The sequence below is a fragment of the Paramisgurnus dabryanus genome, chromosome 3, assembly GCF_030506205.2.
Source record: "Paramisgurnus dabryanus chromosome 3, PD_genome_1.1, whole genome shotgun sequence".
NCBI lineage: Eukaryota > Metazoa > Chordata > Actinopteri > Cypriniformes > Cobitidae > Paramisgurnus > Paramisgurnus dabryanus.
Window position 1 is genome coordinate 47,045,713 of NC_133339.1, and position 27,905 is coordinate 47,073,617.

The following is a 27,905-nucleotide window of genomic DNA, read 5'->3' on the forward strand; positions in this document are numbered from 1 at the left end:
TATCTTGCATTATTTACTATAGTTTATTAATCCACTAAAGGGAACACTACAGAATACTATAGTATTATACATTAACAAAGTGTAATAACTGTTAGCCTACTACAGTATTTTTCATGTGGGATATGTAGGTTGGTCGATTTTTTTATCATTATAGTTCAGTGAACATTCAAATCTGATAAGCATTTCATAATGCTTCCATTTTTAACACCCAAGTTACTATCATGTTACCAATCACCAAGTCAGCACAGTGCGCATGAGCGCCCTCTTTACTTTCAGTAAGGAATTACAACACTAAACTGTGCGAGTCGCTGGGGCTCTGCCTGTGTGTCTGGACGCAGCCAATCTGAATCCCGTGACGAGGAGAGAGGCAGGGTCCCAATATTTAACACACAGGGCACTGATACATCTACACCTGTCACTGACTGCTTCCCATGAAGAGCAACTACAACAGCACTTTATCTCTTCAAAACCCGAGAATGAGGAGTTCATGGCACAGGACTGGTGATCAGACATCCGCGATGCTCTCGTGAACTCAAACGGCGATTATTTTTACCGGGACATTTATAAGATTCGCGTGCGTTTTGCGCAAACGCGCGTGGAGAGATGGACAGAAAGGATGCGCTCTGTTATGTACTGAACCTGTGACGATGCGACCACGCGTCTGATTTTCACCACAATTATCTCAACTATGCCGACAAGAAATATTTCTTGATCCGTAAGGACGCACCGGGAGATGCCAGGAAGATTTTGTACCTGTTTACGCATGGATCTCCCATCATAAGAAGGATTATTATAGGCTACTGGAAATGATAGAAGATATTTACCACAAGCACCTTTAAATATTTATTATTATTGTTATTATTATAGTGACACATATTGTCGCACTTTTTAATATTAAACATTTTTTACATCACTACAATACATGTACTTTAACACTATGAAGACGATCCTCTTACGCAAATTTCGCGTGCTGATTTTATTGGTGTTTCTCGTCGCATGCACCATGCACATCATGATAGACCTGTTACCCAAACTGGAGAAACGCGCGGTCGGATCGAGCACCGGAGCGGGAGGCGGCTGCTCGTGTCCACACAGCCCGGGCGAGGAGCCTCGAGCCTGGGCCATGCAGCGCTCGGAGCCTAAAAAACACTCTTTGAGACTACTGCAGGATTTCAGCAACGAGCCCAACTCGAATCTGAGCTCGCCGGAGAAGGTGACAGAGAAAGGCGAGTCTGTGAAGAGACTACAGCAGGGCTCAAAGACTCGAGCTTTGATGAAGGATACAGTGAATGGCGAGAAGAGAGCTGTCCAGGGTTCCTCCAGACTCAAACAGCTTCATGCGCATCCTCTTTATAACACTGAACTGCCACATTTATCCGATGATGACACCTTATTTAACCTCAACACTGAAATCAAATTTTACACCAAACCTGCAGATCCCCAAGAATGGCAAGTATTGCTTTAAAACAGTAATACTACTGAGTGATAATAGAAAATAGCATTGAGCAGGACACTTAGCAGCAACTATACTTTATAATAGCATATATTAACAGTAAGTCTTTAGCAAAGACAGATCTGACGTGTGGATATATAAAGTTCAAATCCCAATTGTTTGCATTGTGTGCTTAAATGCAATCATATCTCATTTTTACCTTTGGATTCTTTGTCAAACTTTAACATGGACACTTTCATTTTCAATAAGTGATGCTTTCTTATACCCAAGGCTGGAAATGGCACATTCACTGAGGAGACTAGTTTGGAGGGGTGATTTTAGATGACTTTTTGGATGGGTTTACAATGACATAACATTACAATTATTTATGTTTCAAGTATTTAAGCCATAAACTTAATTTAACAGGTTAAATACAATTTTGCAGAGTGTAAATATTTGAATATTTAGTTAACAAATATTGATTTTCTTTTTGTGAAACCGATACATCAGTCATATTGTGCCAATGTGACTGTGACAAGCTTGATGCAGCATTATAAAATAATAGATGCAATAAAAACACATAATGGGGAGTTGTTTAAAATGCTATAAAGTTGTTTAAATATCCTTTCCAATTCTACCATTTCTAAATTTGTAACCAATTTGAGGTGAAACTCTGCTCCCCCCTTCAAAAAAATTACTTCCTGGACTCATTCCCCCCATTTCCAGCCCTGCTTGTATCCCAAACCAGGTCCCCAAGACCGTGAAGTCCTGTACCACTTTAAACCATGATGTAGATGTAAAATAACAATTTACCCCAATTGTCTGCATTGCATGTCAAATCATAAGTACTCGTTACACTAAAAAAAAAAGGTTTATTTTCAACCCAGCGCGGGGTCAAAAAGGGGCAAACCCAGCTGTTGAGTTAAATTATCCCTGAAAATGTTTAGCTTCGACCCAGCAATGGGTTAAAAAAACAGCATAGGTTAAAGAGATAGTTCACCAAAAAATGAAAAATCGGTCATTCTTTTTTTCATCCTCACCTTTTTCCATTTTTCTGATGAACACAAAATAAGATATTTTGATAAATGATGGTAAGTACAAAGCTGATTGTAACCAAAGTAGGAAAAACAAATATGATGGAATTCAAACTGTGTGCTTACCACCATTTATCAAAATATCTTCTTTTGTGTTCATCAGAAAAAAAAATTCTTACAGATGAGGATGAGAAAATGATGACAGAATTCATTTTTGGGTGAATTATCCCTTTAAATTGGGTCGGTTTCATCCCTTTTTGATTCAACTATCTGTTCTTGAAAATAACCCAGCAGTTTCAAGTGTAAATGGTTACATACCCAACCTTACACAGTACAATAAAAAATAATGCACAGCAAAATATGTGATTGTTCAGATTTCCTCAGGAATCCGAGAATAGAAGAACTAAACTTAAACACAGAAGTGTGTATTTTTAAATATGCACACATAAAAACAGTACATGTTACGGAAAAAAAACATGCAAGTGTGTACTTTAATTTAAGATTCACGACTTATCGTGACTCACGTTGAGTGTTAAAAGCTTTGCTGTTAAAACTCATCTTTGCTCCTGTAGTGTGATGTGTTGTTTTTCTTCGAGCTGTCAGAGGCATTAAGCTGAAGAGGTTTTGTTGGTGTCATGGCTTTAGTTGCTCCTGCATCATGTCTTTCTCTTCTTCATTCGGCCAGCATTCGTATCCTCCTGGGATATTTCAGGGATAGCTTATACGCTCTCTCTGCCTGTTATCCATGCCTGGATTAACTAAACATCGCTTTAAACCATGCATGAATGATCCAAACATTGCCAAATAAACCTAAACACGAATACTCTCAGTTTTAACACTTTGAATATGTGTGCCAACCATTATGCTTTCATTTTTCCAAAATGTTTAGATTGAACTTTTTTTGTCGAAATTGTGTTGTTGAAAAGTCACGGGCCAGAGGGAATTGAAAGGACGTTTAGCTGAAGTGATGTATTCGGTCGTTCCTATTGCCATCGTAGTGTTTTCTGTGCACGGCATCGGTCCAGCACACACATCCAAACAAGTTAAACCCTCATATGTGTTCTTCAAGCATCTCCATCTGCTGCATTTCACAGTCATCAAACAATAGTATATTAACATAGAAAGAACAAGAGAACCCATCAGTTGTCTCCTGCATTTTACTATTTATATTTTCTTCAGTTCAGTTATTGTACCAATCCTAGAATATATAAAATCATTTTATTCTCGTGTGGCCATGTGGTTTCTTGTTGTCCTGCTGCATGTAAGATGAACACTGCTAGTTGTGACTCATGCCCTCCGCTGTCCTTTACTTACAGGCAGAACGAAGGCAATGAGGAAGATGAGTACAGTCCGGCAGGAGAGGCCGCAGCTGACTCATATCCCAACTGGCTCCGCTTCCACATCGGGATTAACCGCTACGAGCTTTACTCCAGACACAACCCTGTCATTGAGTCTCTGCTGAAAGACCTGACCTCTCAGAAGATCACCAGCGTAGGTGAGTTTGCCCAATGAAGATGGAGAAGACCTGCTCCTGTTTTAATGTCATAGCCCGACTGAAGGCACTAGACTGTGCTTTCATCACAAAAGCAATTATTGCCAAGTGCTTTAGAGCCATTATGGGAATGGCACGAGCCAACTAGGTCAGCGATGTGCGGTGTGTAATTTTGGCTGAATAACAATGAAGTTTCAGGGCTGGAGGGCCTGTAGAGGATGTGTGTGGACTGTTGGCGCCTATGTGTTTTTGTGATGGCTATTTAAAGCTAATTTACTTAAGGATGTTTGCCGAGTTTTTTTGTGTTGGATGCACAAACCATATTGATCTGCTTGATTACTAACAATATAATTTTAGCGGGTATGATTTATATTAAAATAATTATATATCTTATACTGTATATTTTCTGAGCCCCTAAGGTGACATTGGAGTAAAACAAATCTTACGTTTAGTTTCATGTGCTCACATGAAACTTTCATGTGCTCACATGAAACTTTCATGTGCTTACGCGAAACCTTTTTTTTACGTTTAATTTCGCATGCTCACGTGAAAGTTTTGCGTGCGCACTTGAAACTTTCGCATGCGCACGTTAAAGCAAAAGTTTCACGTAACCACGCAAAAGTTTCACGTGAGCACACAAAAGTTTCACGTAAGCACGCGGAAGTTTCACGTAAGCCCCCCAAACTTTCATGTGAGCACGCAAAACTAAACATTTTTAAATTTTTGCTCCATGTCCCCTTAGGGGCTCCATAGTATATCTTTAAAGGGCACTTATTATGCAACTTTTTACAAGATGTAATTTAAGTCTCGGGTGTGCCCAGAATGTGTCTGTGAAGTTTTACTTCAAAATCCCCATAGATATTTTCTAAATATATACATGCATGTGTGTGTATTTATATACACACACATATATGATGTAAACAAAAACTTTTACTGTGCAAACGATTAGTTGCGATTAATCGGTATGCAGCCCTACTCACTATTGAGATATGGGTACATGAGACCAGACAACTCATAACTTTGATAATACAGGGCTGTCAGTCAGTGGCTGTGAGTGGGGCTTTATCGGTGAGACCTCACATTGATAAGAGAAGCAAAACAGCATGTCTAATGACTAATAAAACATGACTGTGTGGATCATTTTGATTGTACGGTGGTTGTGTTCACACACAGTTAACACACATTTCACAAGTTTGCATTAATGTAATTTAATCAATAGGGAATGAAATAAAGCATATTTGGCGTGCTTTCCAAAGGGAGGGCTCAGAGCTCGGAATATTAGCCCGATCCCAAAGTACTCCCCCTCTTTAACTGGGATAGATACTGTACAGACAAGCAGTAGCAGAGCGACGCAAACTCATTCATTTCAATGGAAGCTTGGCGACTTTCAGTGACAGTCAAGTGACCGTTGGTGACCTTATGAGTGTGTCCAGCGATGCGTGAAAGTTACGAGAAGTTTAACTTTAGGCAAATGATGAGCGATTTTCGGTAGCGACTACCAGCGAAGCAGAGGAGTTCACGTCATCCTTCTCTCCTCAGTTTCTGTAGTGGATGGTAATCATTTGTTTATGACAACCAGATTTCGAAACACCTCATTGAAAGAGATGGGCGTCACGCAGCGAGAAAGTTGCGAGGCTTGAGGCAATGGGGTGGAGGAGGGATGCTGCAAAAATGGGACGGAGGTGAGAGGCAGCTATAAATAGAGACCTCTTTGCGATGATTGGTTGGATTACATGACCATGCTCCTCCCGAACTTAGGTTAATATACTTCATTTGTGTCCAGACACCTTGTAAAAGTGGATTTTGCATAATAGGTGCCCTAATTTAAATAACAAGGATTGACTGTCAGTTTAATTTTGGCTAAATAACAAAATCACACATATCATCCAAATTTTGGTAAGAGTTGCAAAAATCGCATACCTTAGAAAGTACATCTGAAATTAAACAACTGATGCCAGGTTTGACTTCCTGAGGTTTATAATTAAAGGTCAAGCATGTCTCTTCACTGACAGTTTGCCTCGATTTTTTTTATTTTTTAGTCTCTACTTTGCACATTTTTAATGCAAGTGTCATGTACTTTATTTCTAAGCTCGGTGTGGTCTCCAGAAAGAGATCTACATATAGGTGTACATGCGCTCAATCCAATCTGGTACACATCAAGAGTTATTTCTGTAGGTAAAATTCTGGCAGAAGTTATGCACACACATCTTCTCGTTCCCTGGAGATGATGTGATTGACAATAACTCTTCCTCCATTAGTCTCTAAAAGCCCACCTCAACATCTCATGTGACCTTTCCACTACTGTGAACATCAATCTGCATTATAAAACACACAGTCTCTTACCCCAGGGACTGTAGCCACTATACATCTAAAGTGATTCTGTTGAAGTCAAGAGTGTTTTTATGGATGAATTAATCCAATGATGTTGACTTACACCAAGCCAAGTCAATGGTCAGGAAATGTTCAACAATAACACATACTCACTTTGTAAAGTGTGGTTCAACACTCTGAAAGAAATCACACCTTTGTGCAAGGTAGTTTTAGTTATATTAAAATTAATTAAGGTTATAAATTGAATACTTTTTAAATTACTTTGTGTGTGAAAGCAAGATTAACACTAATTCAGCATTTGGCCTTAAACATTTATCAGAAATAGAAGGAATTAAATTAAGCCTTGTGTGATTTTGAAACAAATCATAAGTATCTTTATTTTATTATTTTATTTTATTTTTGTATTTTAAAGTAATAAACTAAAGGCCTTTGGCAGAATGGATCAGTTTCAGCTCAAACTATTGAGTTCAATAAGACTTTACTTTGGCTTAATTGCACAGTTGCCCCTTCAGGAAAATATCATATTGAATATATTTGTTTTTACCATAAAATCCTCTGATATGATTAATCACCCTGCCAAAATGAAATAAAAATCTTATCACAGTTTTGTGATTTTTTTTCTGGACTGTGTTGATTTAACTCTTCTAAGTATAGACCACATTTTGCACATACGCGTATCCAATTGTCACCATCAGTACTGTACACGCACCACAGATCTTTGAAAACTGCATACATTGTATGCGTAAGTCGGCAATGCGCGTACAGGAGAAGAAAGTAGTTTGTAGCCATATAAGTGATGTATAAGAGATACAAGAGATGGATTGCATTTCGTCGCAATGCGTATTGGTCTTACATTTGTGTACATGTAAAAGTCAAATAAACTATACCTTGCAAGACTATATGTTTGCATACACTTCAAGGTGCAGTAGAATGTAAAACGTCTCGGTTACGGATGTAACCCTCGTTCCCTGAAGGAGGGAACGGAGACGTCACGTCGTGACCGACGAATTGGGAACTCGCTTAGAGAGACCAATCTGCTTCGTATACTACTAAAACGCCAATGAACTTGGCATTGAGATATTTGCATAATGCTGGCGCCGCCCCGCCAGGTGCGTATATAAGCAGCAGGTGCAAATAGGGAAATTAGCTTCTTTTCGCTGAGAAAGCCGGAAAGTGTGACCGGCCGTAACAGCAGGTGGCAGCACCTGTGGCGACGGGACGTGACGTCTCCGTTCCCTCCTTCAGGGAACGAGGGTTACATCCGTAACCGAGACGTTCCCTTTCAGTCGGTCACTACGACGTCACGTCGTGACCGACGAATTGGGAATCCCTATCAAAACGCCACTAGGGGCTGACCTCTTCCAGTGACTGCGTAAAAGCCCTCCGGTTCCACTTAAGGAGGAGGAGATAGGTTTTAAGGCAGAAGGCCGGGCACTAGATGTTCCATAACCCCACAGTAGTGCCAGCGACTGGGAAGCGCCCTACCTGAGCGGGATAGGAACGCTGCGGAAGCCACCACCCGTCTTAAGGGCTAATGGTGGGCGAAAGTCAACCGTAGTTGAGGAAAAAAGACAGCCGTGGCTGTGTAAGCAAAGCAGTGCTCTGCTAAGGGAAACGTGGGCTGGTAGGATTAACCCCACGGAAAAATACTCACAAAGGAACCCGGTGGGACACAATGTGGAGCCCGAGCCAGACACGTAGGTTCGCGAGGATACAGCTAGTGAAAGGCTGACAGCCAATGCTCCGCAACAAAGGCTGCCAAGGCAGCGGAGGAAGAACAATTCAAACCATTACGCATTTTTGTTCTGAAGGCCTTCCATACTGACACAGTTATGAAGCATCAGTTGGAGGCTGCAAGCCGACCTGCGAGACTGTTCTCCGTGCTCCCCCTGGTGAGGAAAGAACACGAGAGGATACAGGCTCGATACGAACACTGTAAAATCTAATGAACGTATTAGGTGTCGCCCAACCAGCAGCTCTACAGATGTCTGTTAGCGAGGAACCACGAGCTAAAGCCCAAGATGAGGCAACACTCCGTGTGGAGTGCGCTCTCAAATTAAAGGGGCAAGGAATACCCTGAAGATTATAAGCCAGGGCGATAGTATCAACTATCCAATGAGACATCCTCTGCTTAGTGACAGCTTTCCCTTTCTGCTGGCCACCATAACAAACAAAGAGCTGGTCTGAGGTCCTGAGGCTTTGCGTGCGAACCACGTAGAGTCGCAGTGCGCGTACGGGGCACAACAAAGCCATGGTTGGGTCTGCGTCCTCCGGGGGCAGCGCTTGCAAGCTCACCACCTTATCTCTGAAGGGAGTGGTGGGAACTTTGGGCACGTAGCCTGGTCTGGGTCTCAGTGAGACAGCAGGACCAAACTAAAGCACGAATCGTCAACAGAGAATGCATGTAAATCCCCTACTCTCTTCATGGAGGCCAATGCTATCAGGGTCAGAGTTTTCATTGATAAAAACATCAGACTCGTAGACTGCAAAGGCTCAAAAGGGAGACCTGAAGGCTTCAGCACCATGGACAGGTCTCAGGCGGAAAGAGGGAGGGCGCGAGGGGTTTAGCCTACGAGCGCCTCTTAAAATGTAATAATTAAATCATGCTGGCCAACTGATCTGCCGTTGATAAGTGAGTGATAAGCAGAAATAGCGGCGATATCAACTTTAATGGCGGAGGGACAGCCTACCATCTAACCTATGTTAAAGATATAAAAGCACAATGTTAATGGCATTCTCTGGGGTCCTCGCGTTTGCGAAGAGCACCGGTGACGAAAAAGGTTTCATTAAGCGCGTAAGCCCGTCTTGTGGACGGTGCTCGAACCGCGTCGATGGTGTTAGATACCGCTTGCGATAAATCACCTAAACCTTGCGCGCGCTCAACGACCATACATGGAAATCCCACAGGTCGGGGCGCGGGTGCCATAATGTGCCCCTTCCTGAGAAAGAAAGTCTTTCCTCAGGGGAAATCGTCAGGGAGGGGCTGTCGCGAGGAGCATTAACTCTGAAAACCCATTCCTGGTAGTCCAGTACGGGCGACTAATAAAAAGGCTCTCCTCGTCCTGCCTGACTTTGCACAGTGTCTGCGCAATAAAGCTCACTGGAAGGAATGCGTATTTACGCACCCCCCGCGGCCAGCTGTGTGCCAACGCATCCACGCCGAGGCTGCCCTCGGTTAGTGAATAAAATAGGCGACAGTGGGTATCGTCCGGCGACGCAAACATATCCATCTACGCACAACCAAACTTCTTCCCATTTAGCTGGACCGTCTGGAGGTGGAGTCGCCATTCGCCGGGGGCGCAGCTCGGGAAGCGCGTCTGCCGCTGAATTGAGCGAACCCGGGATGTAAATGGCACGAAGGGACCTCAGATGCTTCTGACTCCAAAGGAGGAGATGACGAGCGAGATGCGACAGGTGACGAGAGCGCAAAACCGCCTTAACGGTAAATAACGCAACAGTCGCAATGTTATTGGTGTCGGCTAATACATCCTTCCCTCGCATCTCCTATAGCGGAGCGTACAAGTCCCAGATATACAGCGCACCGCTCGCGGCAGTTGGGGTGCTATGCACACCCCTGAGACTGCAAGCCCGTCATACGTGGCTGATCATCCCGTGCTGAGGGCATTGCAATATACAGAATGCCAGGAGACCCCTCAGGGGCATATCTTCTATCGGAAATGCCGGGTCTACCACGGGGAAAAATTGAAATGACACGCAGGTGCAATGTTTACACGGTGTATGTCGGTGTGCCACGCTCTCCTCGAGACTCGATCGTAAGCCAACGCTGAAGCGGTCTCATATGAAGCAGCTCGGGCGGCGTCACAGCCGCAGCATGCTGTCATATGTCCAGGAGCTTCTGAAATTGTTTCAGAGGGACCGCGTACTTCCCTCGAATTAAACCGAGGCAAGTCAGAACTGACTGGTTGCGCGCTCTTGTTAAACACGCCAATTAGTCGATCGAGTCTTATTTCCATACTGAGAAAAAGGATCCTCTGCACGGGGCAAAGTTGCTCTTTCCCAGTCGACCTGAAGACTAAAACGAGCGAGATGCCGAAGCATTAACTCTCTGTGTTCGCGCACGTCTGCCAAGAACGGGCTATTATAAGTCGACGTAGAAAAAAGCAGAATGCGAACAACGCTCTCTCTCTGACATTTTAATGCCGTGACTAGCACATGGAGACACGGAGAGAGAGAGACAGCTCGAATGGTGTACTTAGTATTAATATGCCCACCCCACGACGCAGAGCGAAAAACGGTCTAAAGCGAGGGGAGATGGACACATAAAGTACACGTCTTACAGGTCTAAGGCTGCAAACCGATCTGAATATTGAAATACGAGCCTCGGCGTTATCATCCAAAAAGAACATCTTCGTAGAGCCGGTGCGTAAATCAAATCGATCGTAACCCGCCGCGTATTTTGGGTACTATGAGATAAAGGCTGGAAAAACCCTATCATCATCATCTCGGTAAGAGGGACCGGCTCGAACATCCTTCGCCAACAGGATATCGACTTTTGCACGCAGTACATGTGCATCGGACGCTTTCACCACAGTGAAACGAAAGCCCGAATTTTGGGGTGTGCCGGATTCGTAACCGAGGCGGATCGTGCGTAAAACCCAACGAAACGGGCTGGGAACTGAAGCCAAGCACCCAGGCACCGTACGAGGAGAATAACGACACTACCGAAGTACCCGCGGTGGGGCAGCGAAGCGAGACAGGTGGGACTGCCGGTGCGTCTGCTGTGACAGCATAAACATCTACAGTATGTGTGTGTGACACTGACCTGAGCCCGCTGAGGGTGACGGTCGTCTGGTCTCCTCTGCGGAGAGCGCAGACTCCGATAAGGGTGCTGGTGGTCCGGTCTCCTCAGCGGAGAGCTCGGACTCCTCAGGTCACCCGCTGGCGATAGAGGAGAGGTAGGGTGAGCTGGTGTGTGCCCGCTCACGGCTCTCTCGATCCTCTGGAGACCTGGAGAGGGAAGAGGAATGCACTCTATGTGTGGTTAGTGGGTACCGGCTAAACAGCCGGTGGAACATATGCAAACCAAGGATTTTCCACCCGACCCTCTATCGGGGGAAGGAGCTCCATCTCCTGAAGAGTGATCCTCTGCCAATCCGGGTCGCCCTTCACTGGCCACTTAAACTCCCGATTTTCACGGGAAGCGGCTAAGCGGGCGGGGCGAGCTGCTGACGACCGGTTCCCCTGCGCTGCCGAGATGGGGTCCGAGGAGGGGAACGGAGGTGGTCGCCGCAGGACGCCGACGGCGAGAGGCAGACTGAGGAGCCGGCGTGGTGGACCAAGGGCAGCTCTGTTCCGCCGGGGCATGACCTAGGAGATCGCCTCAGTCTGTGCAGCGGAGCTGTACGACTCCCCTGGCTCGCCGAAGAGGCCGGTCTGTGAGACAGGAGCATTCAAGTTGTTCTCGTCTGCGTCCGTCATGTCAGCCAGACACAGCCAAAGGTGGCGATCTTGAACCACTGAGGTGGACATCGCACGACTGAAGGTCGCGGCCTCCCTGGTAAATCCTTTGTGAGCCTGCAGCAACGTTATTACGTGCAGGGCTGAAGCCGCCTCTCCGGCATGCCTGATGGGCAGCGTCCGTAACCGGACGACTGTCTACAAACACGGGAGGGAAGGGTTGGGTGGTCCCTCCAGGAACGCATCCCGCTCCACTGAAGGGGTCCCCGCCCTTAGCGGCTCCGTTGGTGAGGGAGGTGAGGGGTGAAAGCTGAACGGCCGGACGGCCGCAAATCACGTCAGCTCTTCGTGCCGTCGGGGAAGAAAGGCACAGGAGGAGAGGACCGAGAGGCCCGAGCAGCTCCGAAGTACCAATCATGTGGGCGGGACGGTTCGGGCGGAGAGGGGTTAACCTTTCCAACTCTACCGTCTCCGCCGCTCGCGGGCACGGCCGCCATCTCCGGAACGACTCTGCCTCGGAGGAAAAATGGACACCCCTCTGATGCTGCAGAAGTGACGGGACCAGCAGGAGGTCCAATGGATTCGGCAGACATCGTAGAACACGACTCTGCAGTCTCCACCGGAGCCTCAACCGGCTGAGGATGAGAAGGCCGGTAGGTGGAGGACGCATCCTCCGTCCTACTCAGCGTAGTGACGCGAAGGGCGCCCTGCGAGCGCTTGACAGCCGCACCATGGCGGCGTCAGCACTGCAAAGGCGCGGACAGCGTTCCCGTAGAAACGACAGTCGTCTCCGCAATCCAAGAGGGTTATGCTCTCACAGAGAGAACAGAAACTCTCCACGAACGCAGCCCCGGAGTGCTCGATGCCTGAGCACGAAGACAGCGCTCGTGACCGTCACTGGAACCCTTATACTTCTCGCATCCAAGATCGCACGGCGAAAAGCTATCCTGAAAAGGACGCTGATCTCCGCATATACGAGAGAGTGGCTGCCTTTAAAAAGACACAGAGCTCTCACGTATCACTCTTTTAGGGAAATCACTCTTTAGGTGCTCAGCTGATGATGCGCACAGGGAAGGCAACGCACACACTAAACTCAAAACAAAAAAGATGCAGAGCCGTGGAATACTGCGAGCGTCCGCTGTGTTAGTACTGCTTGTCAATCAACTTCAGCAACCGTTCCCAGAAGAGCAGAGAGTAGCTTCTCAGTAGCAGATAAAGCCGGCTTTCGAAGCGAAAAAGCTAATTTCCCTATTTGCACCTGCTGCTTATATACGCACCTGGCGGGGCGGCGCCAGCATTATGCAAATATCTCAATGCCAAGTTCATTGGCGTTTTAGTAGTATACGAAGCAGATTGGTCTCTCTAAGCGAGTTCCCAATTCGTCGGTCACGACGTGACGTCGTAGTGACCGACTGAAAGGGAACTGTATTTACTTAGTACCTTTGTACATGATAATGACATATTGTGAGCCTCAAACACGATTGCTTCCTTCTTTTTATGTAAACCTTGTGCAATGCAAAAGACAGCTGGAAAACAGACCAACTGTGATGTTTCAGTTCAGATGTACGCCTCCAACATAAAATTTCACATTAGATAAAGTACAATGTTCTTATAATGCTAAAAACAAAGTTGTTACTGTTGAGTTAGCGCTATGTGCTAGTTAATGTTATATGCTAGCGTTAAGGCTAAAGTGCTATTGACTTTATAGTTACGTTTTGCAGGTCCATACTAAAAAACACAAACTTACCACTCAAAAACGTTCATTAAATGCGGAGTGCACAATGTTTGAAAAAAGCTTTGGAAAAGGGAGTCAGGCCGACTACCAAAACACACTTGTTGCCAATCAGCAGTAAGGGTGGTGTCTACTAACCAACATCCTTGCCTGGGTTGCGTATGTGTGGGGCGGGATCTATCAAAAGAAGGTCCAGATTCTATTGGGGTAGGGGGAGTAGGTCAACATTGGCTTTCAAACATTGTGCACTCCGCCTTTAACAATCTCCAAACAATTGATCATTCCTTAAATTCTGTATCTTCATCTAATACAGACATAAGATCTGTTTACACACACACAGAGCTACTGAAGTAGCTGCTCTGAGAAACAGCCAATCAGAGTAGAGCTAAAAATTATTATTCATGACCCTTTCATATAAGGCAATAGGGTTGTAAATAGACATGTAAACCATCTCTAGACTTTTGCACTAAATAAATCCACAAACCTTATATCATAGAATAATTTAACATATTAATTTAATGCATCCTTTGGCACCTTTAAAAACAGACTATACTCCAGGCTTTAGGGGTGGTTTCCTGGACAGGGTTTAGACTAAGCCCAGATCTAGGCCTTAGTTAGATGTATTTAAAGTAGTTTTTACAAACATACTTTACGAAAATCATTACTAGTGTGCATCTTACGACAAAACATTGGCACTGTTATGTTTTAAGAAATGTCATTGCATGCATTTTAGTCTGGGACTAAGCTTAAGTCCTGTCTGGGATACCGCCCCATAGAGTGGGGGAAGGAATGTACAGTACTAATTATATCTGGCACAACCTGTCCCGATATAAGCCAAGAAAAACATGCCCTAACAATAGACAGTAGTGTGTTTTCAGAGGTTTATGTGGTTTGTAATAAACATGATTGTCGTCAGCCAGTAAAGCTGTCAAAGACTTTAACATGATTTACTTGTACCCTAGGGAGTGGCTGTATTTGTGATGAAACACATTTTAAAGGGCTAGTTCACTTGATATTAAGAATTATGTTGTCATATGTGAGCCTGTCTGTGTAAACCCAGCTTAAGTAATTTTATATGTTTTCTACATAAAATCATCCTACATAATGTAAAGATCATTTAGTAAAAATATAAACGTGATATCTTTAATATTGACTGAGTAAGATCAAAGATTGAAATCAATGTGAAACTTTGTTGCTCTTAAACTCATCATTAGATTATAAGACTAGTCTTGTTTTCACAGACAAGGTCACATTTTGTTTTCCAAACACAATTTTTCTTGGTTGAGTTTTGTTATTGATGCTTTTCAACATGTTTCAGCATGACTTTTTTATTTTCATGATATATTCCCTCAGAATATCTGTGGATTTTCAAAATGTCCAGACATGTATACCATGAATCACTTTACTTCAGTGGCGGGCCGTGCATTTACACCTAGGCTTTCAGTGGTGTCCTATCTGAATTAATCCATCATGTAATACCATCAATATGACGTCAGGGCAATAAAAGCACATCAACTGTTAGATTGCAAAGTAAAATAGAAATGACAGTATTTTACACCTCAAGGAATAACACTCAAAATTGACTATTAAAAAAAGACACTATAAAATAAGACGCATCGAATATTATACAGAAACCCGTTTGAAAGGTATTTTTTTTGCAAAAGAAATCACATAAATGGTTCTTGAAAAAGCTTACCAATTATTTTGGAGAATCAAAATTATAACAAATGATTTTGTTGACAGTCTATTTTTCAAATATAAAGCAAAGAGCCTTTTCAAAGGTTTACTATAAAAAAGTGATATTTACTTTTTAAATGCATTAAACTCACCAAATTAGCCTGTGGATTATTTGTAAACACAATCCATCTTCCTTTCTTTCCTCAAGAAGACTTTGATCACTTTGTTGTACAAGATGAGTTTCAGGACCCATCAAGTTTCAGGACCCTAAAACGCTGTTGTCATGTAAAAACTTTAAAATCTAGAGTAAACGCCCCTCAATGCCTCTCTATCGCCATGACAGCTAATGCTGAAAGTCGAGACTGTCCAGTAGTATTTTTGGCATAAGTGGCATAAGTTTGAAATCATTTTAGGTCGAAGCAGATGACACAGGATTAAAGGGATAGTTCGGCCAAAAATGATATTAAAGCCATGATTTACTCACCCCCAAGCTGTCCGAGTTGCATATGTCCATCATTTTTCAGACAAACACATTTTCGGATATTTTAGAAAATGTTTTAGATCTTTCAGTTGATGTAATGTTACGGGGTCCACGACCTTCAAGTCCAAAAAAAAGTGCGTCCATCCTTCACAAATTAAATCCAAACGGCTCCAGGATGATAAACAAAGGTCTTCTGAGGGTAATCTGCGCGGTGTTGTTGTAGAAATATCCATATTTAAAACTTTATTAACGTAAATAAATACCTTCCGGTAGCGCCGCCATCTTAGACTCCTCTGTATTCAGGAGAGCGTATTAGCGTAGTGTACGCACTTTTCTTAGTGACGTATGACAAATTCGGAGGGCGAGGGCACAGAGCAGCAGCAGAGTAGCCTCCGTAGGCTGCGTAAGCTCTCATCCTGAATGCGGACACGACTAAGATGGCGGCGCTACCGGAAGGTATTTATTTACGTTAATAAAGTTTTAAATATGGATATTTCTACAACAACACCGCACAGATTACCCTCAGAAGACCTTTGTTTATCATCCTGGAGCCGTTTGGATTTAATTTGTGAAGGATGGACGCACTTTTTTTGGACTTGAAGGTCGTGGACCCCGTAACATTACATTTAATCAACTGAAAGATCTAAAACATTTTCTAAAATATCCGAAAATGTGTTTGTCTGAAAAACTATGGACATATGCAACTCGGACAGCTTGGGGGTGAGAAAATCATGGGTTTAATATCATTTTTGGCCGAACTATCCCTTAATCACAGCCAAACATGTCAACGCGTACAGCTGCTGGATTTTTATGATGAAAAAAGATTTTTGCCTTCAAAATCAGTCAGGGCATACATTACAGTCAGTTCTGTGTGACTCTGCATTAAGCTGGAGGACGCTGTATTCGGTATCTTTCCCAAACATTCCAACGCTGACGTAATTGTAAGCTTTCTAGATGACCCCGGCGACACTAACTTGAAATCTGATTGGGTAATGCAATGATTTCATTGCCATTTATCTTAAGCTGAAGGCGCCAGCACTGTTCGTTCTGAAGCCGCTGGCTGAAATATGATTGGATAAATGCTTTATCATAAAAATACACTACTGGAAGCTGCGCAACCAAGAGAAAAGCTATGAAATAAAGATAATAGAATATTATGGCATTTATTTAATACACATTCATGGAAAAATATATTAAAATGTAAAATAGTGGTTTAGATAGTGTTTAGGTCAGCAGAGAAGCCAGCGACGGCCCACCACGGCCTTACTTATATTCCACCCTTGACACTTTGCCTATATCAGATGGTTGGATGCTTATGTAAGCATGTAATTCTGCACTCATGATCTGAGACCTGATAACACAAAGACTTGTTTTTCACACCCTTCACTGATATCGCACGTAAATGCTGGATGTTTACATTGATTTGATATTAAAAGTTTTTTTTTTATAAACTTTCAATGATGCATTTATTTTGTTTGCTTTACAGCTATGAAGTCAGGTGGCACCCAGTTGAAGCTTATCATGTCTTTCCAAAACTACGGACAAGCCCTGTTCAAGCCCATGAAGTAAGTGACATTGCTGTCTATGGTCATAATTACAGCGGGGGTGTGATGAATAACCAGTTTTCCTCTGCATACCTGCACTACAGGTTTACTAAATAGGTGTGGCACAAAGCCTTTAATGTCTCAACAAGAACTCATGTGTTATATATTTTAAATATGATGACACAGATGATACAATAATACTTTTGTTCATTTGTCCTTGTCTTTGTTAGAAAAGCACAGGTATAGTTAAAGTGGTTTTACCCCTAAATTATTGAAAATTGGGGGGCATTTACACTACAAAGTTTTCAAACTAAAGTTTTTAGTTTTTATGCATTTTGGCTGTTACATACATGAAAAAGCAAAGGACTACATCATTGTGTGTAAACATCTTCTCAGATAGTCTGCCCCCTGGAGGAGTTATAGCAAACAGTGTTTGGACGACAGCAGGGAGATTCACAGTACCTGTGTGATCTTTTGTGGTGCGTCACTCAATCTGGTTTAAGCAAACATTGCTAGGCTTATCCACTTAATTAAAAAAGACACTTTTATAGCTCTCAGGGATATTATCCAGCAGAAGTCGTAACTGAACAAAACAGGGCGGTACAATGGCGTGTGTCTGCCATATTGCATCTGTTGAAACAACCTTGCCAGGGCTACCTGACTCATTTATGATCAAATAATTGCTATGGGATGCTTGATTGCTCGCACCCAGAGGAAGCCACATCTCTGTTCTCTTTGATTATGCTTTGTCAATGCCATCTGTGGTTTCTTAGTCATGCTTGATGGGTAGAAAGACATAAAAATGCATTTATTGCGCAGCATCAGTGCCTTCGGTAGAAATGCGGTTTACAAACCAAACAAGGTGGCTTATTTATAGATCAGTACTTAATAACCAGCTTACATTAGGATGAATTAGTGCTGGTATGGTTGTAGTCTAAGCTAGTCTAAACTACATACATCATGATGCTTTTCCATTGCGTAGTACGATTATGCTCGGCATTAATGCTTTAATTTGGCTCAGTTTGCTTTTCCAATGCAGTTTAGTACCTCATAAAAATGGGTGGAACTACAGACTTTTTGTTATACTTGCCCCGCCTCTACTGCAGTGACATCATCGTAATACAACGTGATACAAACAAACTCCCTCGACACGGGAGCAACGGATCTGGATGTTTTTCACTGCACTTTGTTGTACAAGAGTTTGGGAGCTTGTACAACAAAGTGCAGATGCCGACATCACAATTTTTACTTGACACCACACAAGGGTTAACTAATCATGCATTTAGCAATGATGGCGGTAGTGACGATTATCTCTGACCGATCAGTAACAGCGCATTCAAATGGGGCGAAAGCGTTAACGCTTGATGGAAGGCTTGTCTGAAGCGTGCTCTGCCTAGGTTATATGTATAAGGCAATCTGATTGGCTGACGCTCGCGTTGCCGCTTGAAAAGTTGAGAAATTTTTAACTTCTGTCGCGAGCAACGGCAGTGACGCGTCGCCAACGGATCCACAATTCAGTTCGCCAATGCTTGACGTCACCCATTAAAAGTGAATGGGAAGCGTCAACGCTAACGCCCCTTGTGAATGCGCCAGTTTTTAAGCGGCTTTATACTTCTGCGTCGTTATACGGCATAGCCTACGCAGAGACGCAAACTCTACGCAGTAGCCTACAGCGTAGCCTGACATGTACCTCTCCCAAAATGTAACAGAGCATCAATGCTACGCGGACCGCAAGCGCTGTGATTGGGCTGCTAGAACCCCTTCCGTCAGGTCATTTACGACTGTAAAAACGAAGATAAAAAACAATTTTCTGAAATGCGTTAAGATTTACTTAGCTCATCGTTCTAAAAAGCACTGTGTGCTCGGATTGGTCAGCTACTGTATGCATTTTGTTTTGCTAGCCTAAATACCTCATGTGACAGAGATGTTACACCCCTTTCCATGACATGGCACTGGCAGCAACAATACTTTGGGCGGTGTTGTGCAAATCTTCCCACACATTGACGTAGATATGTGGGGACGTGTTTAAATGAGGTGTTTTTGGAAGGCATGGGTTAAGAATATAGTTTTGAGACTTTAATCTTATGGATCTTCAATATGCAGAAACAGCGTTTAACACTTTAAAGACTAAGGAAAACATGAAATTGCATCATATGACCCCTTCAAAAGGGCGACAGAAGTTAAAAAGCCTGGTGAGAATGCCAGCATCTGAAAACGACCATAATGTTTGCTACATAGGTGTCACATAGGACTTTGGAAAGAAAGGCGTATATGTTAGAATATATTGGCAATGGCTTGCCGCCTCCTTGCATGTTTTTCAAGCTGAGATGTTATTTATAGACATTTAATTAGATGTGTCACACAAAGTAACACATTTAAGATAGCGCTTGCCTTTACATCAGCGTTAAGCTCGTGACAAAGCCTGAGAAAGTAATCACACTTGGTTTATGATTTACTTAAGAAAAGCGTGATCCTCCCACAAGAGAACATTGTGTATCAGAAGTCATCTGATAAGACATAATCCATCTTTCATGTACTGCTGAGATTATATAAGTCATCTATATACAATGTTTGACAATAACTAATAATCTTCTAGACTGTCTGACAAAGAGTGCTTTTATTACACTGAGGTGTTAAGCAAACAACATATATTGTGCCATTGGTGAAACTTGGCAACCTTTATTGGTTTGCGCTTTGAGTAATAACAGTTAATGGCATAGTTACTCTTAAACTAAATTCAGTCATAATTTATGTATGCTCGTCTGCATCGTGTTTTCCTGTAAAACACAAAAGAAAAAAATGAAAAAATGTTGACAATTAATTCAATTTTTGCTTTCAATGCACGAACACATATGTGAAGAAATGACAGCAATCTTGTGAATTATCACTACAAAAAAGCAAATACCAAGTGCTAAGCTTGACGGATGACCTTGAATCATCTATCCGTCATATCATAGCCTGACATGAATAGCCTGCCATATGGTCCCAATCCAATGATCTAACATCCAAAGCACATCAAGGTCCTCAAATAATCGAGTTTGAACTTTTTTATGGCGAATGAACCAGCGGGTTACCCTCATTCCCAGGCTTAACGTCTATCTCCGACATGACTGTAGATTTCTCCAGCTCTGAAATGCTCATAGTATTTCCCAAAATCCTCATTGGGGTGCAGGGCCCTCACCTGCCCCACTGTGCGGACGCAGCGGGCATCAAAGCTTCTTTTGATGCTTCTTAGAGCTGGATGCTAATCTGTCCGCGGACACGTGGAAGGCTAACTGCACCGGTTCCTAACGTATGTACCAGGAGTTTATTGAGCTGAGTTATCTGGCTGGAAAATAAGTGGAACTGCAGCAATAAATGGTTGTGCAACCTTTCTTTCTGCGCGTTCATTCAGAGGGCAGATCGGCGAAAAATCTCTCGACCCATCAGTATGTTAAAGGAGTGGCTGTGTTATGCAGGAAAGCTCTGCTCACTGAACGGTTTCATTATTTCAGCGATGAGCGCTGCTGGCATGGAAAGAGAAAGAGTTTAAATGAGGGTAGGAGGGAGATGAGGGCTTTGTTTGGTGCAGGTTTACATATTTCTTCTTTGTAGCGTTCCTTCAACACAATGCATTGAGAGACTGTGACTCATATGTTTTTGTGTGTGCACAATAATTCTTCCAAGAAGGATGTGTTCCTAATCAATATCAATTAATGTGACTCTTACAACAATCCTCTGAACTAAAAGGATTTTCCCACTAACCTATACATAACCTTAACCCTTAAATCATTAGCCAATGATTGGTTAATAGCAGTGCTGTTCCAGGTCATTAAACCCTAACCCTGAAATCATACAGTGCTGATTGGTTAATAGTAGGGTTGTAAAGGGATGGAACGTTTCCTTTGGAACTTAATCTGGGGAATTTGGGAAATATTCCAAATTAAAAACTTTTAATGGGATTTTATTGGAATTAAAAATAGTAAGGTGTCCAAAATTTTGGGTGGTACAGTAATTCTGTATGATAACAGAAAACTGGCTAGCAGAATGTAGAAGAAAGTGTATCACAGCTTGGCTAGCCTTATACATTTTCAATAAAAAAGTGCTACAAAAGCTTACATTTAAATATGTCGTCGTTGCCCGATGAAACTCACGTATGTCCAAAATGGTTACTTTTCAGGAAGTGAAAAAACACTGTTATTCAAAAGCAGTTGAATGTAGCGTTGTCATACTTGGTATGGTATCTTTACATGTAACTATATTCTTGCCAGTGTAATGATAAATACACATTTGACCAAAATTGAGTTTAAATGGACATACGTGCATATTTGGTGGTCGAAAGAATGGTCAAGTCGCGTTTCATATTGACAGATGAATACGCTCAGTTTATTAAATAGCCTACATCTTAGTTTATTAAATTTATTAAGTTTATGGTAATGCTAGACAGATACTTTGTTTGCACAATCCTACCGTAATTTTGTCACTCCTAGACGTACGTCTGGCGTCAGGGGGGAAACGTTTACCTAAATGAAGGAAAGTCATTGTCTCACCAGGCTATGTTTATTCGGCTATCCAGTGCTGAGGTTCGATTAAACTTTACAAGACCGGTGAGATGCTTCCACAGGGCGGGAGATACGCGGCGTGATTGACAGCTTTGACACCAAATGGATATACGTGAAAATCAGATGACATGATTTCACAACTTTTCATTGGCCATTTAGATATGTGTGGATATGAAATTGTTTAACGCCAAACTTAAACTTAATAAACTTACGTTCAAAACTACTTAGAACACTATCTAAGGCTTCATTGAAAAGTAACTTCGCATCTGCTGCTGTGCTGGATACACAAAACTGCTTTGGTGTGTCACATAGACGTCATCATCGTCTTGCTGCCCCTTCCCCATTCTGTGATTGGTTCCCTATATCAGGGGCAAAAAAGGTCCATAGATTCCATGCTAGACTTGCAGTGTGAATAAATTTGCGTGCAAGGCATCGTGCGGAAACCCAGGCTAATTAATTCCCATTAATTCACATATATACCTGTTAATTCCTATATATTCCCATTAATTCCCATGGAAAGTTTTCAGTCTTGAAAATTCCTGGAATTTTGCAACCCTAGTTGATAGGAATGTTGTTCCAGGGTGACCAACATGATTAAGACATGATTTTTCTTGGTTCAATCCAGGTCTTAAATTGTGCTGGATCTGGCATCTTCAAGTTTAAATTTGTGTTGTCTTAATTATACTTATGTACAGCATGTGTTGAATTCATTTTTATTTTGTTTTGGGTTTATTTGCATGTCACGTGCAGTGACCATGATAACCTGTATGTGTATATACCTACCTAACTGTAGTTTTGGGACAAATTTGTACCCAAAAGTGAGCAAAACCTGTACAAAACCTTGTTTGGGGACATCCTCATTTGTAAAAAAAAAATAAAATGCTATAAAAATATACTTAAAATATATAAGTTTAGACAGCAGCCCTCAATAAACTGTGTGCCAGATTAAATGCGTCTCAACGGTGAAACAAAGGAAAACAAAAACTCTCACGCAGCAAAAACAGCTTGTGTATCTGAAGGTACAGAGCCAAGTTTGAGTTTTCATTCCTCTCTTGTTAATTTTTTTCTAGCATTACTTGTTAAATTGCTGCAGTGCCTTGATACAAACCCTCTCGGCGGCAATAGAAAATATTTTTGCTACAGCTGTTGTGCATTCATTGATGTAATGTAAAATGCGCTCCCGTAATGCAAAATATTACATGCAGCTCACCAAGGGCAAAGTTTTCTCTCAGACAGAGTTTTCAGAGAATGTGCTTTGGTGTCTCTCTCTCTCTCTCTCTCTCTCTCTCTCTCTACCTCCCAGGCCCAGCACCAGGGCATACATGCCCAGGGGCATTCACATTCTGGGGGGGCAACAAATTGGTATTTGGGCGACCTGTATAGCTCATACATATATGTAAGGGATAATGTATAGGCAGCAGGTTGTTAAAACAGAAATAAGCCACAAATGACACAAATACCCTCTTTGGTTTAATCATTTGTAAATATAACATCATATATGTTATTAAAAAAGATTAAATTTAACTTTTAATATTAAACTGAAGCGAAGGATTTTCAGCATCCGGTTTACCTTGTGTTATTTGTTTTTTGTGGTTGTTACCTGAAAAGAACAAAACTTGGCATGTTGTGACTGGCCCATCAGAATTAAACATTTTAGAAAGGCGTGTAATACATTTAATTTCATTTAATTTCATTAAATGCACTTAATATAAAGTTAAATAAGAACTTAAATAAGACGTGATTAATATGTTTTTTGAATAGCGCACATCCTGTATGGCTGTGTTTTGTCCATTACACAGAAAGTCACGTTAGCAAACGGCTAACGCATGCTCACTTACAGTTTTGCTATGGCCCGGTTAGCTTACATAAATGCTTCAATGAGTGTAAAATGTTAGTTTATGTCGTCGTTTTTATTGCTTGGGTTAATGATGAATGATGTCGATAATGTCTTCTCAGTAAATCACGTTAGCACTAGGTCAATACATGTTGCACTATTGTTGGTCTGTGCGGAGACTAGAGGTCTTCACGGGTCCACTTAGATCCGAAAACCCGAGGTCCGACCCGAGACCCGATCGGGTCTAAAAGTTTCACATGTGCCTGGGACACGGGTCGGGTACAATAATAGCGGCATCGGGTCTCGGGTAATTTAAATATGAATGTGTTTTTTCTGAACAGACCCGAGAAGACCCGAACTCTCTCGCCTGTGTGCGTCAATGTCCTTTTCAAACCTCTCATCTGTTTGCCAAGAGCGCTTGCGACATTGTGTGGTTGTCGGAAGGTTCATTTTCGTTGAGACAAACATGTCAGTCATTTATAAATGTACATTTTAGCGGTTACGTTGGTGTCGTCGTCAGATAACAAAGTAAAACGAATGGAGCAGCTCACCAAATTGGTTGCAAGGCCACTGGAGTTTCTTTCTGTCTGACTGCTGCGCGTGGGTCTGCAGAATGCACACACGTCAGTGCCGTTTACATTCGGTTCCAGTTGGGAAAAAAAAAATTTCCACTAGTTCGGGTCGGACTCGGGTCTAATTTTCTCGGGTTTGTCCTCGGGTCGGGTCTTTCTTTAACATTTTTTTATTTATGCACGTCGGGTTCGGGTATGAAGTGATTCGGGTCATTTCGGGTCGGGTACATTTCTTTGGACCCGAGAAGACCTCTAGCGGAGACTCTGTCAGTTAACCAATCAGAGGAAAGTAGGCTACAGAAGGCTGGGTTTAGGAAAACTGAGTCGTTGAACGGCTTCACACGAACCGTTTGGGGATCTCTGAGAAATGGGGTAATTTTAAATGTATATTCTAAGAAAATTACAGTGTTTTCTGACCTTGCATGCATTTAAACCTGTTGTCCGGGACATAAACAGTGATAGGATGCTTAAATTTGGCATCTTACTGGCTCTTTAAGCTAACTTTAGCAGTTAGTATAACTAATCACTGTAGTTGGCTGCCTCGGTATGCGACAATAATTCAGTAAGAAACTTTTGACTTGACTTATGGTTATAAAAAAAAAAAGGTTATGATGAAGTGGTTACTGTGAATACGAGTGTATGTTGATGGTTGTCATTGTTTCCCCTCACTGGGGAAAGTACTTTATAGAAACAATAAGGCTTTATACTTTTGCAAATGAAACACTTCATTCAAAACTTTACAAAAATGTATGAATACCCAATTATGGAAATTGGCACCGTATGGCACACACATGGTTCATACAATCTGTTTCTGTTCGAACCACTTACACACTGCAGTGCTCAATCTTAAACACTTAGTCTAGGTTTGATTTTCTTTCAGTAAAGTACGTGTATTGTTTAACAAAAAGTGTAAGGCTGTGAGGTTTTGCTTCTTGAGTATCAAGCCATTGTATTTAGCAATTGTAAAAAACCTGTTAAAAGTCTGGTCAATGAATAAGGACGTACATAAATACATAAATAATTCAGTATGTCTGGATCTATATTGGATCTCATTTTGAAACACAATTCTGATGTAGCGAAAGAGGCTTAGAATATTTTAGGTGGAAATCCTGTTATGGTGTTTCACATGTCAGACTGCATGAAATATGACAACTGGGGTAATGTTTAGAGCGTGCTGTCTAAGCCCTGAGCCGTGACAGAAAGTTAAGCTGAACTGAATGCATTTATGTGTTCGGTATGGAGAGAGATCCAAGTTTTTAAAAGTGACAGACACTCAACTCAGGTCTGACTGAAAGACGTGATGTGCGGGATTAGTCGATGATGCAAACAAATGTAGACAATATACAAGGTTGCCAGATAAACCATAATAGGAAAACTGTATAACCTTCACATATTGAAAGATATACAAAGGGGGGCCGAGGTCGCAGGTTTGTACGTCCTTCGATTTTAAAGAAGCTTATTTTGCAGTAAAAATGTAAAATGATGACTTTAGGAGCCTGCAGGTTTAATAGCTTGTTTTATGTAGCAGTAGGCTGAATGAACACACCAGTGCTCGTCTACAAATGTCTGCCTTTCAGTAAATCATTTAGTGTGAACGTCACAAAATGTAATTAATATTCATGACCCAATCTGTACCTGAGCCGCTATAGTAAGTAAACTAGAAGAAAAAGAGAAGAAAATGTATTTATACAACATTATAAAATATTACATTTCTAGTAGTCGGTTTTAGACCTCATTTTTGAGCTTTTATGATAAAAATAATATAGTTACTGAGGTCTTTAGAAAGTTTAAAAGTTAAAACTTTTACTATTTCATATAAGAGTTTCCATGGCAACTGAAGCATTTGAAACAGTGCCACAAACACACAAATCTACAAACGCTAGAATAACATTTGTAGTTAGATTCTTACTTCTTTCATTTAAACCATGTTCATATTGTCCGCCTCAAGCATCACACGAGTTAAACGCGGGCCGTCCGGTTGCGTCACTCTGTTTTCCGAATCCTCCGAGCAGAAATGAATTCGGTCTGAGCCCCTGAGGAGTGTGAAGGTAAACCTCTGTTAATGCATGCATTTCTGAAGCCATGCAGGGTGCTGGAAGCCAGCGAGCAGTGAATCAACATGTCAGAGCGCATTGTCTGCCTTATTCCTGACAGCTGTCTCGCACAGCTGCACGGCTTGCTTCACTGATCCAGGGTCTGTTTCTGTGCTCAGCTAAATGGGGACTTGAAATGTGTGGGTTTGGCTGTACTTGTGTGGGTGAAATTTGGGGAGTCTATTCAGGAATATAGTGAAGAAGTGATCATTACTACTGTAAGGCTCAGAAAGCATTCAAATCGTAAATTTATATCTATAACAATGTTTTGTGTGGGGGGTTAAGTATGAAAACTATTCTTGAGTCATTTGTATAGCAGTTTTTATAGCAGTTATTGTAGGGGCAGTTTTCAGGACATGGCTTATCCTAGTTCCAGACTAAAATGAACTATGGATAATGGTCTATGGATAATCCGGCCCTGATCAGCGCCGTTGTTTTGTCTCAAGATGCACATCAGTATTGTTTTTTGTAAGGTTTGTTTGTAAAAAAATTTAAGAATTGTGAGCATTGAGATGATGACGTCTTAAGAGATGGACATGAAACAGAAGTTGCGATTGTCTTTATTTTTTTGTCGTGATGCACATCCGATTGAAACGGCTTTTGAAATGAGAAAACTTGGATGGGACTTGATTTTGTCTATCGGGAACTGATTGGATCGTTGGAAGTTGGGGATTGCTAATAAAGCATGGAGGGCGGTGGTGGTGGCGCAGTGGATAAGACACACGCCTTTGGTGTGAGAGACCCGGGTTCGAATCCACGTGACACACCATTTTGTCCCTGACCAAGACACTTTACCCCTAGTTGCTCCAGAGGCGTGCGACCTCTGACATATATAGCAATTGTGAGTCGCTTTGGATAAAAGCGTCAGCTTAATGAATAAGTAAGATGATCAACTGCAGCGACCAGTGCTGAAGAGCAGTTAACTACAAGTAGTGACACTACTAACTTAACTACATTTTTCTGTAGCTTGACGGTAGTTCAGTTACTTTTCAAAAAGTGTAGCTGTAACAGTAGTTAAATACTTTTTTCCAGCAAGTCGCGGTGTAGCGTGACCAAACGATACATTACGTTGTGCCTTTTAGCAAAGAGCAGCACTGAGCACACTACTGTATGTACTTCTAAGATCACAGACTAAAATTCTTCATTACTGGCATTTATTGTTCTGTCACGCGTCTTTGTTAAGATTGTCTGACGAATATGTACAGAGCTTGCAGGGGTAAAGTGAAAAAAACACTCATATTATAATGTTCATGATGGAGCGGCATGATGCCAGAATCTGACGATGTAGAGATTAATTGTCCATGGCCATATTTGCACAAGTTCATATGTCATAAAGAAAAAAACAGTAAAGCTTACACGTTCATATGTAAAGTCCAATTTATAGTCGTGCACAAGGTCTACAGCGTATCTATACCGTAGGTTATCCATAGTCTCTGCGTAGCCTGATGTGCACCTCGCCAAATTTTTGTGGGTTAACATTTTTGATAAAGATTATGATTACTGTTCATTTTAATACTTTTCAACACAATCGTGACCAGTCACGGAAAGTAGGGACACAAGTCAGGTCTGGGCATTTTGAGTTATTCACAGATTCTGAAAGTGCAGTTTCTAAGCTTTCCAACGATGTCTAACACATGGAAATCTGATAAGAAGTTGTGGCCATTTGAATATAGGAACTCAGAAATACTCAAACCGAGAAAATCGAAACGAAAGGGACTCTTCTT

The 27,905-nt window shown here is 42.1% G+C and overlaps 1 protein-coding gene across 2 annotated transcripts in view; it reads left to right on the plus strand.

Moving 5' to 3' along the window:
* Nucleotides 1-310: 310 nt before the first annotated feature.
* fam20ca (FAM20C golgi associated secretory pathway kinase a) overlaps nucleotides 311-27,905 on the plus strand; it is a 99,250-nt gene continuing 71,655 nt past the window's right edge. For both annotated transcript variants that reach the window (XR_010530857.2, XM_065263091.2), the window contains exons 1-3: nucleotides 311-1,453; nucleotides 3,787-3,961; nucleotides 17,084-17,162. Coding sequence is in view for 1 of the 2 variants with exons in the window: in XM_065263091.2 (XP_065119163.1) it covers nucleotides 923-1,453; nucleotides 3,787-3,961; nucleotides 17,084-17,162 (785 nt within the window). In the remaining variant the exon portion in view is untranslated. The remainder of the gene's footprint in view (nucleotides 1,454-3,786; nucleotides 3,962-17,083; nucleotides 17,163-27,905) is intronic.